General features: G+C 37.8%; 1 protein-coding gene across 16 annotated transcripts in view; it reads left to right on the plus strand.

Moving 5' to 3' along the window:
* DLG1 (discs large MAGUK scaffold protein 1) overlaps positions 1 to 13,496 on the plus strand; it is a 143,806-nt gene that overhangs the window by 93,620 nt on the left and 36,690 nt on the right. For all 16 annotated transcript variants that reach the window (XM_026855098.1, XM_026855087.1, XM_026855089.1 and 13 more), the window contains 3 exons: positions 1,323 to 1,449; positions 3,468 to 3,624; positions 4,794 to 4,896. In XM_026855098.1, the coding sequence (XP_026710899.1) occupies positions 1,323 to 1,449; positions 3,468 to 3,624; positions 4,794 to 4,896 (387 nt within the window). The remainder of the gene's footprint in view (positions 1 to 1,322; positions 1,450 to 3,467; positions 3,625 to 4,793; positions 4,897 to 13,496) is intronic.

Raw genomic sequence — 13,496 nt, forward strand, 5'->3', positions numbered from 1 at the left:
CATATGGAATTTACTGCACATAGGTTTACTAGGAATCTAGAATAGTACAGAATCAATCCAGTGCAGGTTGGTGGTTTGAAAGCTGGCTATTTAGAAAATCTATCATATAAAAATACTCTTGATGAATTTTGTATGTGAACCAAATGTTCTGCCAGTGGTTTAAAAAGAAAAGGACGAAGGAGAATATACAGGTTTCTTCTACAATCTGGCAACTTTAATAATGTTGAATCTGTGAAATGTCCCCACACTCCCATGTTTAAGTGTAAAATTTTGAAGCACCTACACCAGAAAAAAGACTTTTCAATTGTCAAATATGCTTTGCAAAAGGAGACAGTGGCTTTGACTATGCCTGGTGAATGAACACTTAAAATTGATGGGCCTAACTTGGAAATATAATGCACCCTCTTGATTATTTGTTGGAACAACTCTTCTGTAATTGTAGAATATTTTCCATCAGTTGAAATCATTAAAATGCTAAATTTTTCTAATACGTGTGTTGTGGTTCAGGTAAAACATAGGCACTTCATGCACAGGGTGCATGGCCTGTTATGCAAGAGTTTAGACTAAATCCTTTTGATTCTCCTTTCTAATCAATCAACTGACCCTTGCAGTATAGTTTTATTTTTTTTGCACTAGCTTATTTATTCCTCTCAGTAAGTTGATGCTGCTTACCTTGAAGAGCAGGAGGTGGAATAATCCTACCTTTGTTTCCTGATATGTGTTGTTGGCTGAGCACATACTGACATCACTACCAGCACCGGTGCTATTAAAGATGGTTTTGTTCAGCCTATAAGAAATGTAACATCCCTCCCTGTTCAGACCTATTAATCAGAATGACCTGGAGTATTCTGGAGATGCTAGGTGCTCCACATCAAAGCACTGGAAGGAAAGAGGTAGGCACCTTGACAGTTTGGAAGAAGTGTAACATTCAAATGTTGTGTATTTCACTGGTGCTCCCAGATTTGAATTTTAAGAAACTGGAATTCTAATTACCTTCAGTCGAGTTAAAGACAACTTTAAAAACAGATAAATCTCCAGACTCATGTCCTCATGGGCTTCAGCTATGCACAGTGTCAGTTTCTAAAAAGGATTTTTTGAGACCCAAACTCAAAAATTTGATTACTGACTTAAAGTGTGAGGAGACTGGGGAATCTGTAGATCTGACACAGTATTTTAGAAGTATTGTATTGATAATGTATCATTTGAACTGGTCTATTTTGGTTTTTAGAAGAGGTCACTCCTTATAATACTTTGTTTCAGTTCCTCCAGGCTTTTTCCTTATTGCCTTAATGCTTGCTATTTTTTTTTTCTTCTCTTTGAAGCTTACTCTCAGCCGGTGGATAACCATATCAGTCCATCTGCCTACTTGGGACAGTCCCTGCCCCCAGCATCACCAGGGCGGTATTCACCAATTCCCAAGGGAATGCTTGGAGATGATGAGATTACCAGGTAATGAATAGTCAAAGCTACATGTCAAATTAGTTAATGAGGGAAGCTCATAAAATGCGTTCATGGGCAGAATACTAGCTAATACTATATTTTATTTCAAGAAATAAGTATTGTAAACACTTATTTCAAGAAATAACTTGTAAACACTGTTGTAAGCAGAGTTTTCTCATTTGGTTTCCCCCTTCCCCCATGCTGTCCCCACCCCCCCAAAGGCTTGATTTGATGGATTTGTAAATCCAGAAGGGCTAAAGAGCTCTTAATCCTTTCCCATTAACAGATCATTCATTCCTTCACTGATTCAGTAGATTACATTAATCTTACATTCATAATCACTGATAAAGGGAAGCACTTCTAATTTTGTTACCCTTCTGTTCTGCAAATGTAGGGATGTTACACTGTGTTTTCAGTATGTTGTTGCTGAATTCTGTGTCACACCATCATCTGATATGGATAATGTCACTCAGTTTCTGAGGCAGGGTCTACCTGGGGTTGAAACCTAATGGTATAAGTTGAAGAACGAATTTTAGTGTATTGGAAAGTAGGTGTCTTTGCAGATATTTTTTTTACTTCGGATAGGTGGGCATGTAAGGCAAAGTGATTCTGTCCTGCTAATAGCATTGCTGAACTTATGATTTTATGGTATTTCTTTAAAATAAGCGTAAAAGGAAGTTTTTAGACTTCTTCTGAAACTCGAGAGCTATTCATTGAAGGCTTTAGGTGATTTTCTTTAAATTACCTTCTCATCTTCTACTCCCTCCGTCCCAAAAAGAGGTTTAAAATTTTTGATTAATATTTTAAAAGATACTGCATATTTATGTTCTCTAACTGAAGTATTTTTGTTAATGTTCTAGTGCAATCCAGAGCAACAAACATGGGGTTTCACAATGTAATTTATTTGTAATAGAACAGTACTCTGAAAAGAAATATATAATAGTTGATGAATAGGATGAAATTTGAGAATTTGATACTAAGTTGATTTAAGAGCTAGTGCAAAAATGTAGTGATTTTTAAAGACTGGACTAGATGATATTTTTTGTTTTGGCAAAATTCAGCTTCTTTGTTTATCCTGTAAATTAATAATTAATGTCTCCAAATACTTAAGAATGTCCATTAATTGTTCTTTAGTGCTCTCTAGTGATTTTTCAAATGCAGTGCACAGTTGCTCTGCTTTATTACAAATGTCTGTTTCTGAAATCATCACTTTTCTTGCATTGGGTCAAGTAGCAGTTTAGTATATTTTTGGAAGGAGCTTTTCTGCATTAGAAATTGATTTGCCTTGTCTTAACTTAATCAGTGTTTGTTCTTTCCTCTTCTCATCCAAGTCTGGAGGTGATCCTATAAAAAGAATGCACCAGTTTGGTTTAGATCAAACTTTTTCAATTGCAGTTGCTGCAAATGAATTGCAAATGTGTTTGAGAATGCCCTAAATTCTGATTTTTTTTTCAAAAGTGCTTATGAATACTTCTTGAATTTTTCTTTGCTGTATTTATTGCTTGACCAACTGGAGTGAAATTAAAGCAGTAAGGACATATTTTTCATTATTGCTGTTTCCATTAGAATTTGTTCTTTAAATTTCAGAAAGGAAAAAGTATTTTGTTGTTTGCTATTACCATTAGATAGAATGACTGTGAGCTATATTGAGGCTCTTGAACAATATGGAAGGTGTTAAGTAATGACATCTAGTGCTGAATAGGATTGTAGCATAATAGGAATTTAGGATACATACATACTTTTGGATTTTTCAGTTCTCCTAAAAACAGGGAGGGGATTTTGAGTTGTATCTAGAAGCAGAATTGAAAGCATACAAATAATAGAAGATTATTTAAAGCTCTTAAGCTCTGGGGGGGAGAACATATGAGGGGGAGTAGGACACATGACATCATTGCCTTAAAAAGTGTGTGACTTGATATCTAAATTTTCAACACTACTTCTCTGAGAAAACATAGTTTTTCTAATTGTTTATTTTACTTTTATTCACATCTAGTGACTAAGATTTCTTATTCCTTTCTTTTGTTTAGGGAGCCTAGAAAGGTTGTCCTACATCGAGGATCAACAGGTCTTGGTTTCAACATTGTTGGAGGAGAAGATGGAGAAGGAATTTTCATTTCTTTCATCCTTGCAGGAGGGCCAGCTGACCTGAGTGGAGAGCTTAGGAAAGGAGATCGTATCATTTCTGTAGGATTGCTTGCTTCTTTTATTTAAACAACAAAAGTTTTTCCCTCACTTGATACTAATGCCAGTTGATGATTTATATGCAAAGAAGAGCTAAATTTGAGACAATGGAACACTTGCCAATATACTTCCAAAGTATCTTTGCGAACTTCACTCTGCCTCAGTTTCTCATTTGTAACCCAATTAAAATAGCATTTTCCTCAGAGATATTCAGTAGCAATATTTGGTGAAGACATTAACTTAATCTTAGTCTGGTAGCTGAGGGGTATGTGTGTGTTCAAATTGAAAAAATGCAGGCTTCAAAAATAAGGCTTCTAATGAGATGGAGACACACTCGGCAGTGTCTAAAATTGGGTGTTTTACTTCCTGGAATAACTACTAAACTTCCTGTTAGTCTTAAATAGATCCATCTCATAACTGTCTAAGGGCTTCTGCATTAGTACTGAAGGTCATAAAGATTTTGTGTGTTTCTTTGTAAAATTACTTAATTTATAGAGAATCATTTCTTTGGACAATTACATTATAATTAGTTAGTTAGTAGTAGGTATTTAAGAGGATTTTTTTCCTCTTAAATTTTGGCTCTGCTGTTATTAAAATGCTGATACTAAAAAGCATCTTTATTTTGGTTGAACTATGACAAATGCTTTTGATCTAATATGTGACACATGTTTCTGCTTCGTTTTTTTCTGACACTATTTTTATACCTGCATCATTGAAAACAAGCCGTGATAGGTGTGGTCTGTCACTGCATGTTAAATGTAATGGTCAGTAGGCACACTTTGGCTAAGGAGATGACTGAAAGCCTGTTTGTAGAAAGGTGAGGTGAACCATCACAGAAAGTAATATTCTCTGTGTCTCCTTAAAAGAAAGAAAAAAATCTTAAGAAGAAAATGGACCTAGTGAATACAAATTCATGAAATGATATACTATGACAACTAAAATATTTCTTAACAGAGGGGTATATGTGAGAGGGGATTTATTGGCTTTGGATTTCAGTAAGGATCAATAATCTTTGTTTGTATTAATTAGCTGCTAGTACTGGAAACCAGGAAGATTCACATGACATGGAAACTAGTTAGTGTCCAGTTAATTTTTTTTTCATGAGTCTGTGTTCTGTGATGATAAACACAAACATTAATTTTGATAAAGAGCTTGTTTTGCATTACTCGTAGGTAAATGGAGTAGATCTAAAAGCAGCAACCCATGAACAGGCAGCAGCAGCCCTGAAGAATGCAGGCCAAGCAGTAACTATTGTAGCTCAGTATCGTCCAGAAGGTAAGGGTTGCCTTAAACATTCAAATTCACTTCTACAATTTGAAACTCAGAGAAGGGTAATCTACAGTGTCCTCCCACTTGACCTAACACTTCTTTTAAGGAGATGAGAAGCAAATAATGCTATAGATGTTGACACATACCTGTTAGCATAACTGCAAGTGACCAGATAGGAATATGTATAAGTGTTGGTGCCACAGCTTGATATTTCTTGCTCTGATCATGTTCATAATTCTGATTTCTTCAGTGAATGTTAACACTGTCATAACATGAAAATTAAGCTGGTAAATCCAGAATTTAGTAAAAATACCATGTTGTTACTTCTGTATTTCACAGTTCTCTTCACCCTTTAATATACGATGGCTTTATTTTCTTTAATGATAGAAGGATAAAAGACTAATCCCTTCGCCGTTGTGTTGATTTAGATAACCTAAGGAGACCATCAGGTTTTCATTCTTCTGTTTCATACTGAGCTGGTATTTCTGTTTATCCAACAGTATCATCTGGTCTGGGTTAGATTGCAGCTGCTGCTGCTAACCATCCTTGTGTGTTCTACAGAAGCCAAATAATACTACACCACCAAATACACACATTTGTTCTCTTGTATTTCTACAGCACATTTCAAATGTCTTTGTCTATTTGAGACTTTAAAAGTTCAGTAGTCTAAAATTATATGCTTACTGTGAGTTTGTAAACCCATACGTTATTGTTTATAAGATATTTATTTTTGAGGTCTTACTGTGAACTGTGGTGATCATTGAAAGTCATTGAAGCATTAACTTTCACATTCCCCTCTCCTTCCACCCACGTCAACTATCTCCATTGATCTAGGAACTCTCAGTTATAAGACCAGCTGATTGGTTTGTGACTGGTTCCTGGTCAAATCCCTGCAGCCAGGCCATGTTGTGAATGCCTGTATCTTGAGGGGGAGTGCATCCTGTTCACGTGTTCAGTCTGTAGATTGCTCTGTTCCAGGGTTTGTTTTTTAGCAGTGCTCACTCTCAGACTTCCTTTTAGAAAGAACAGTAATGTCAGCATTGGTTCTGGAATATTTGCTTTGGCTTTGTGTTGGAATTGTCAAATATTTCTGTTGATAGACATTTGGCCTATCCTCTGCTTAGCTCTCCAGTGTTGTAACAGGTGGGTCAAATTGTTACACCTTCCTTGCATAGCGATCCCTCACCTTAGTGAGAAATAGAACTTGTGTTTTTATTTGCCCATGAGTTGTCATTTTGAGCATCTGGCCACCTTTTTGTTCAAGGAGGTTATTGCTCATCACTATTTCTACTGCCAGAAAGATATGTTGAGATGTGGCTTCTAGTAGCAGAAGAAATGTTTCTCCAGTAGAATATATCTCAGGACACAAGCAAATTTTTTAATTGCCAAACATGTATCCAGACTTCATGCAAAAGCAGCAGTTTTTCTGTCCTCTCTGGGATTCAGGCTTTAAAAAGAAAAGAATCCCTTCATACTCTGAAAGTCAGAACTCTCTTCCTTTTAGCATAAGTAAGCATTTTCGATGGTTCCTGCTCATTCTGCATTGGAAATAACATCTTTCCTCATCACCACTTGTTCAAGTAGATAACTTATTTTCTTGAAACATGTATTGAGGTGCTTGACTGACTGATGGGATTTTGAGTCATTGCACAGAGATTTGCCCAGAGCAATGTACCTTGCCTCTTAGAAATTTTTCAATGACTGTCACTTGTAGACTTCAAACCTAGAGCTGTACTCATTCCTTCATGATTACTGAAGCATTCAGAACAAGACTGTATGCAGTTGAGCTGTAATGAAAATGCTGTTCTCAAAGAATTATAGGGCCCATTTGAGAGGATGCATATGGGACATGTGACTTGAACTATCCTAGATTATGGGCAGACATGTGACACATTAATTAAAGAAAGGAAATTTTTTTTTTTTTTCCCCCCAAGATGTTTGGTCTGCATGACTGTCTGTCTTTCTGAAATGGTGCTTAAAATCTCCATTCAGAGTGAAGATGTTTGATGAATGTTAGGGCTTACTCTACCCTTTTGAAGTACGCCATGAAGGAAAAGCGTAACTAGGAGATTGAAATCCATTGTTGTTCAGAGTCAGAGTATGAATTGACACATGGCCAACCTACCTCAAGAGCTTTAGTTACTAATATCTGACTTTGACACCTCTGCTTGCCTTTTTCTTACTCCTTATGAAAAGAGGTTGAATGGAACTCCAGCTGTCAGCTTCTTTCAGGTTTGATGTGGGAGATAAGTTGGATTAGTAAAGACAATATTTCCTTAAAGGTTACTGTTTGTTTATTGTAATAGGAAAGCAGTCTGTTTGAGATTTGATTTTCCAAATAGAAAATATCATCCATATGACTGAGTGTACTTGATAAAAGTACATATGTTCTTTGATCATCTTCAGATTTCCTAAATTATAGCTGCAGATGGTCTTCTTTTCCCTCACTTGATTCATTTAAGTTGGGAAATTTTATATATCTGTATCTCCACTTTTTGTTTTTGCCATTCAAAAAAAGTTAAGTATTAAAATGAAGAGTTCATAAAGTTGTTGTTCATCACTGGGGTTTCTCACATGTCTTCATAAAGATGAAGAACATCAGTTACAACTGCTTGTATTGCATATGTATTTTATTTATATTTATAAATCCAACAGGATTTTATAAAACATGCTGACAACTAGGACAGATCAAGGAGATTCTAGACATCTATCAGGGTTCATTATAACTGGGTAAATAGATTCAGTATGATAGGAGCATTTGGAAGACACTTGGGACCAGCTCATTTCACTCCCTGTAATTGTATATGACAGTTTGTATGTTCATGGATGTCGTCAGGAATCCTAGTTTGTGTTTTTACCTCCTACCACATTAGCTCTATCAGAAATTCACCATTTGTATTTCTACTCAGATTTTTGGGAAAAGAGAATTTTTGCAAACAGTTCTCTTGTAGAAAAGTCCAAATAGGCTACAGAAAAAATTATCTTTGAAAAACTCCTGTGATAGAAAGGGTTTAATTTTCCATATCTGTCTCTTCAAATCCATGGTTAATCCAAACACTAGTTCTTGGACTTGTGGTAGGCTAATATGTCTGAATGATACTGCTTTTATAATATCCATCCTCAGATTACATAACTGATGACTTTTTTTCCCTTAAATGTCCCAAAATGTTCCTTGGTTATAGAATCCGGTGAAAACAGATGTAATCTTATTCCTAAAAATATCTGCCTGAGAATTCATTTAGTTTCCAGCAGTGTTCAGTAAATTTGAGGGATGCCTTACAGAAGTTTCCTACGATACTGAATCAGATTTCAGCAACTTACCAGCACTCTTTGGGATAGCTAAAAGCCAAATAGGGAATGTGAAGGTATTCTCCTGTTTACAAAGGTGACTTGTGCATCAGGCACCACGTCTGTAGTACTACAACTGTAGTCAATTGACTTATGCTTTCTTTTTGTAGATTCTGTGCTTTATCTTGCAGCTTACCTAGGAGCTACTTCTCTAAACTGTTGAGTCCTGTATTGGGTTGTACTTGTACATACTTTTGTGGTATGTACACATACATGTGTGTGTATACAAAATCTCCGTAGCTGCAGAGATCACTGGGTTCGAACCTGCTGGGGCTGGATGCTGTAGAAGAGGTGTTCATGGTAGAAGAAGAGCAGAAGTTTGGGAAATGGCAATTATCTCGTAGAAGTGTGGTGAGGAAGTCAGGATGTCATTCTTGGTTTTCTCTTCATTTGGAAGCTTTTCCTTATTCCCCCATTTGTAGTACAAATTTCTATCTCCTTTCAAGACATCATTCATCAATCCCTAAAAAGGGGGTTTGCTTTACCATGAGGTTTGCTGGAAACCATGACCTGCATCAGTTTCAAAGAAAGCGATGTTTCTCCAGTACACAAAAGCATTTTGATAAGCCATTTTAATTTGTAGAGGTTTGTGGTGGCTTGACCTTGGCTAAATGCCAGGTACCCACCAAGTCGCTCTGTCACTTCCCCTTGTTTTCTCAACAGGACTAAGAGGGGAAAGAAAATAAGGTAGACCAACCCTCGTGGGTAAAACAAAAGCAGTTTTTAATATAAGCAAATTAAAGGTCCATGCACGGGAGCAAAAAAAAACCCCAGCAAAACAAAAAACAGGTTTATTCTCTACTTCCCATGACCAGGCAATGTCGGGCCTTCTCAGGAAAACGGAGTGGTTGCCTCGGAGGACCAAGGGTGACCCCACCCCCTTCCTCCTTTCTCCCAGCTTATACTGAGCAGAGGTCATATGATCTGGAATATCCCTTTGGTCAGTTTGGGTCAACTGTCCTGGCTGTGTCCCATTCCAAGATCTTGCCCACCCTGTCCCACTGTGGGGGGGAAAGTTCAGAAAGAGCCTTGGTGCTGTGTAAGCACTGCTCAGCAGTAGCCACAACACCAGGGTGCTATCGACAAACACCCTGCCAGCTCCCAACATAAACCACAGCACCATGAGGGCTGCTATAGGGGAAAACCAATTCCAGCTCAGCCAGACCCAGTACAAGGTTCACAGAATCACAGAATCATCTAGGTTGGAAAGGACCCTGGAGATCATCTAGTCCAACCATTTGCCTAGCACAGTTCCCACCTACAGCAGATCCTTAAGCTCTAAATTGACCCGACTCTTTAACACCTCCAGGGATGGGGACTCCACCACCTCCCTGGGCAGCCCATTCCAATGCCTAACAACCTGTTCTGTAAAGAAATACTTCCCTGGCGCAACTTGAGGCCATTAACTCTTGTCCTGTCGATTTCTACTAGGCTAAAGAGGCTCATCCCCAGCTCTCTGCACCCTCCTTTCAGGTAGTTGTAGAGGGCGATGAGGTCTCCCCTCAGCCTCCTCCAGACTAAACCCCCCCAGTTCCCTCAGTTCCAGACCCTTGACCAGCTTTGTTGCCCTTCTCTGGACACGCTCGAGTCATTCAATGTCCTTTTTGTAGTGAGGGGCCCAAAACTGAACACAGGAATTGAGGGGCGGCCTCACCAGTGCCGAGTACAGGGGTCAGATCCCTTCCCTGTCCCTGCTGGCCACGCTATTGCTGACACAAGCCAGGATGCCATTGGCCTTCTTGGCCACCTGGGCACACTGCTGGCTCCTGTTCAGCCGGCTGTCAATCAACCCCCCCAGGTCCCTCTCTGACTGGCAGCTCTCCAGCCACTCCTCCCCAAGCCTGTAGCGCTGCTGGGGGTTGTTGTGGCCCAAGGGCAGCCCCCGGCTTTTGGCCTTATTGAAACTCCTCCAGTTGGGCTCAGCCCATGGCTCCAGCCTGTCCAGGTCTCTCTGCAGAGCCTCCCTACTCTCGAGCAGATAATTCCTGAGCCATTTCATTTTTCTGAGACACCTCAGTGCTACACGTCCATCTCCCTTCTTTGGGTTTTCTACAGATGTAGGGTGCCATGGAAGAGTTGTGATATTTTGGTGAAAGAATGAGAGGAAGCTCTAGGCAATTCGGATAGATGAGTATCTCCTGGAGGTGGGGATTCGGAGATGGTCAGAATTACGATCGTGCTATGTAGCTGAGATACAGGAATGTGAGAGTGTCAGTTCTTGAGACTGTTCATTCAAATTAAAAGGTCATTTGAAACGTTCTTAGGTGTTTTGAGTATGACAATAATAACGTTAACCTCAAAATTCAGAATTTCTGGAAGGTTAGATTTTGTCATTCTGAAAAGGTACAAGGTGCCAGTAGTCTACCTTAACCGTATTATAGCTTGAGTGCATTTAAGTGTTTAAAAATAAGAAAATTACCCAAAGCAATACATTATAAGTATGAAAATATATTTGGTTGAAATTAGATAGAATATAATTTTGTGGATTAAACGGTTTTTTTGTAGTTATATTCTACTAGATCAGAAGTGGGCAATTAAGTATATCTGTAATGTGAACTGCAATTAGATATAAATTAACTGTAAAGCCTGCTCTTGGAGGGTCTTGGAAAAAAAAACTGGCAAAGTGTACTGGCATCAGGAGTCATTCATTAATCATCTGACCCTTCCCCCAAAAGAGGAGCAAAATTCAGATAACCCTGTCATGACAGAAAAGTGTGGCAGCACTTTGTTTCCCAAGGGTCCACCTGACAAAATAAAATTGTAATTCTAACTAGTATAGCGGTCTTTTTTTTTTTTTCAGGTGACTTATCAGCTGCCTATTATTTAGAATTTAGAATCTACAATGGTCTTCTCTTTGTAATTCAGTTGCTTGAGTCCATCTCTATATATATCCACTTATTTTCTGAAAGAGTAGTAAGATGTAAGTGACCATGTTCTTGGTGGACTGGATGGATCAGTGTAAGAGTAGGAGAAAGCGAAGCCAAAACTTCAAGAGAAGATTTTAAGGTATTTTTTGTAAAATCGCTTCTTTGGAACTTATAGGTAGGTAACACACATTTTTCTTTCAGGTTATTTAAAAAAAAAAAAAAAAAGATTCTCCATTGCAAAATGTATTCAGGATATAGAGTTCAATCAAAACTCCTCATACTTGGTTAGCCAGATTTTTAGGTGGATTTTCATGTGTGGGTTTTTTTTATTTTATTTTGAAGCAATGTATGCACCTACTGAAAATAAGATCCAAGTATGACAACTTTGTATTTTTTATTCTCTCTTGTCTTTAAAAAAATGAGTTAAAAGGGAAAAAAAAAAACACAAACAAACCAAAAACCACTTTGTTAGAGCTTGTCTTTTAATGGCCAGTATTTGGCCAATTTTTCTGTTTGTGACCATTTCTGCACTGTTTTCTAGTGGAATTTAAAACAGAATAACTAAGCTCTGGGAAATGGAAGCACTTTCATGTTTATAAACTAAGATTATTTTTTGAGCATTTGTCTTTAAATATATTATAAAACTTCTGTTTGTAACAAAGTCCAGCTGGAGTTGCAGAAAGCCAGTAATGCTTTTGCAAAATTCAGTTTTCAGTATTTGTTCTGTATCAAGAGGATGTTTCCCTTGCTTTCTAGCTGAAAACATGTATTCTCTTCACCAAAGGTGGTTTAAAAGATCATTTCATAAATGGTCTTTTAAATACAGCCCAATTTCATAAAATGAAAAAAATATTTAAAAATAATTTTTTAAAAGTTTACCCTGTTTTGAGTATGTGGTGTCTAGTCTTCTAAACTTTTGTTCCTGCTTGTTTTGTACCTGGTTCTACTCATTTGCAGGTAATCCACATTAGTCAATTAAAGTACCTTTAAAATAGGTCCCATTAAGATTAGGAGAAGGGTTCTGCTGTATATAGTCCTGATAGATACTATAAGGCAGTTTATGCATGTTTTAAACCTTTAAAACCTCATTCCTGCTCTTGAATATAGTAAATAAAACTGTTCTTTTTAAGGGCAGTTCAGCCTTTTACAGGTTGTGAATGTGTGGTAAACCTTCGACAACATTTTTGGTGAATTGACTTCAGCAGTGACTGGACCTAGTCTCTTTCTGAGATTTGCAGATTCTGCAGGAGGTGTTTTTAACTAAATACAAATGCAACTTTTCTTGTCTGTTTTGAAATTTCGTGGCCTAGTTTTTCAAGTGATTAATGAGGTACAGGGTCATTACACGCTAAGAGTGCGTGAAAGCCACCAATAGCATGCAAAATGCATTGTGTATTATCTCTTCAAAAATTATTTATGATGTTTTTATTGTGGTCCGTACATTTTAATAGGTAACCTCTTTGCTAGTGTTTTGACTGGTTGTACTAAACATGCTGTACTCCGCAACCTCCTCTACCAACTGGAATTTATACTACAGTCTGTAACAAGAAAAGATGTGCAAAACATGAATGGTACCTATGAATTTATCAAATACCAGTATAGATAATCAAGGGATGGTAGTAGTACGTGACTGGAAGTCATAAATACAACTTCAGTCATCTATGTGCTCTGGCAGTCCTTCCTCACAACCTTAGAATTGAAAACAAACGGAAGGTCAATACATGATCAGCGTGATGGTGGCCATCCTAACTTAACTAGCAGGCTCTGTTTCACAGTTTGTTTGAAGGTACCATGAAAAGGAAAAGCAAGTATTGTGAGGGTGGAGGAAAGAATATAAATCAGTGGTTATATAAAACTGTCAGCGCAAGAGTCCTGCTTTGACACATCCAATAGGTCCTGCTAAAGGAGGGCTTTCCACAGACAGATGGGAAGAGGGAAGCAAGGGGCATACTTTTTTTAATCAAAGAGAACTTTTTCAGCTCTTCGTGGGTTCAGTATATGTTAGAATCTTTACTGCTCAGTGCTGTGCTGCCATCTGTTCCCTGTACATGCTTCTTTGAGTTTCTTTTCCTTCTGTGCTGTTTGCTGAATTTTCCATCCCTAATGTTCTTTTTCCCCATTTGCTAGAACATGTGTTCTAGACCAAATTATTTTTCACTGTGGCCTTTCTTCCCTTCCCCTGCTTTTTCACCCTGTAGGTGTGTATCACTGTCCTCTAGTTGCCCACTAGATAGGCAGTCCAGGAGAGTTTCACTGCTCAGACCCTTTCTCTGAAGCTCTTATTTCTGTTAATGTAAATGTTGACAATGTTGACATACTACCTTTTTCTAGGCAAAATCACTTTAAGAGCTTGAGAGCAAAGGAATCTTCCAGGATATACTAATCTTCCCC

The sequence above is a fragment of the Athene cunicularia genome (genome assembly GCF_003259725.1).
Source record: "Athene cunicularia isolate RWA chromosome 9 unlocalized genomic scaffold, athCun1 chr9_part1, whole genome shotgun sequence".
Classification (NCBI taxonomy): Eukaryota; Metazoa; Chordata; class Aves; order Strigiformes; family Strigidae; genus Athene; species Athene cunicularia.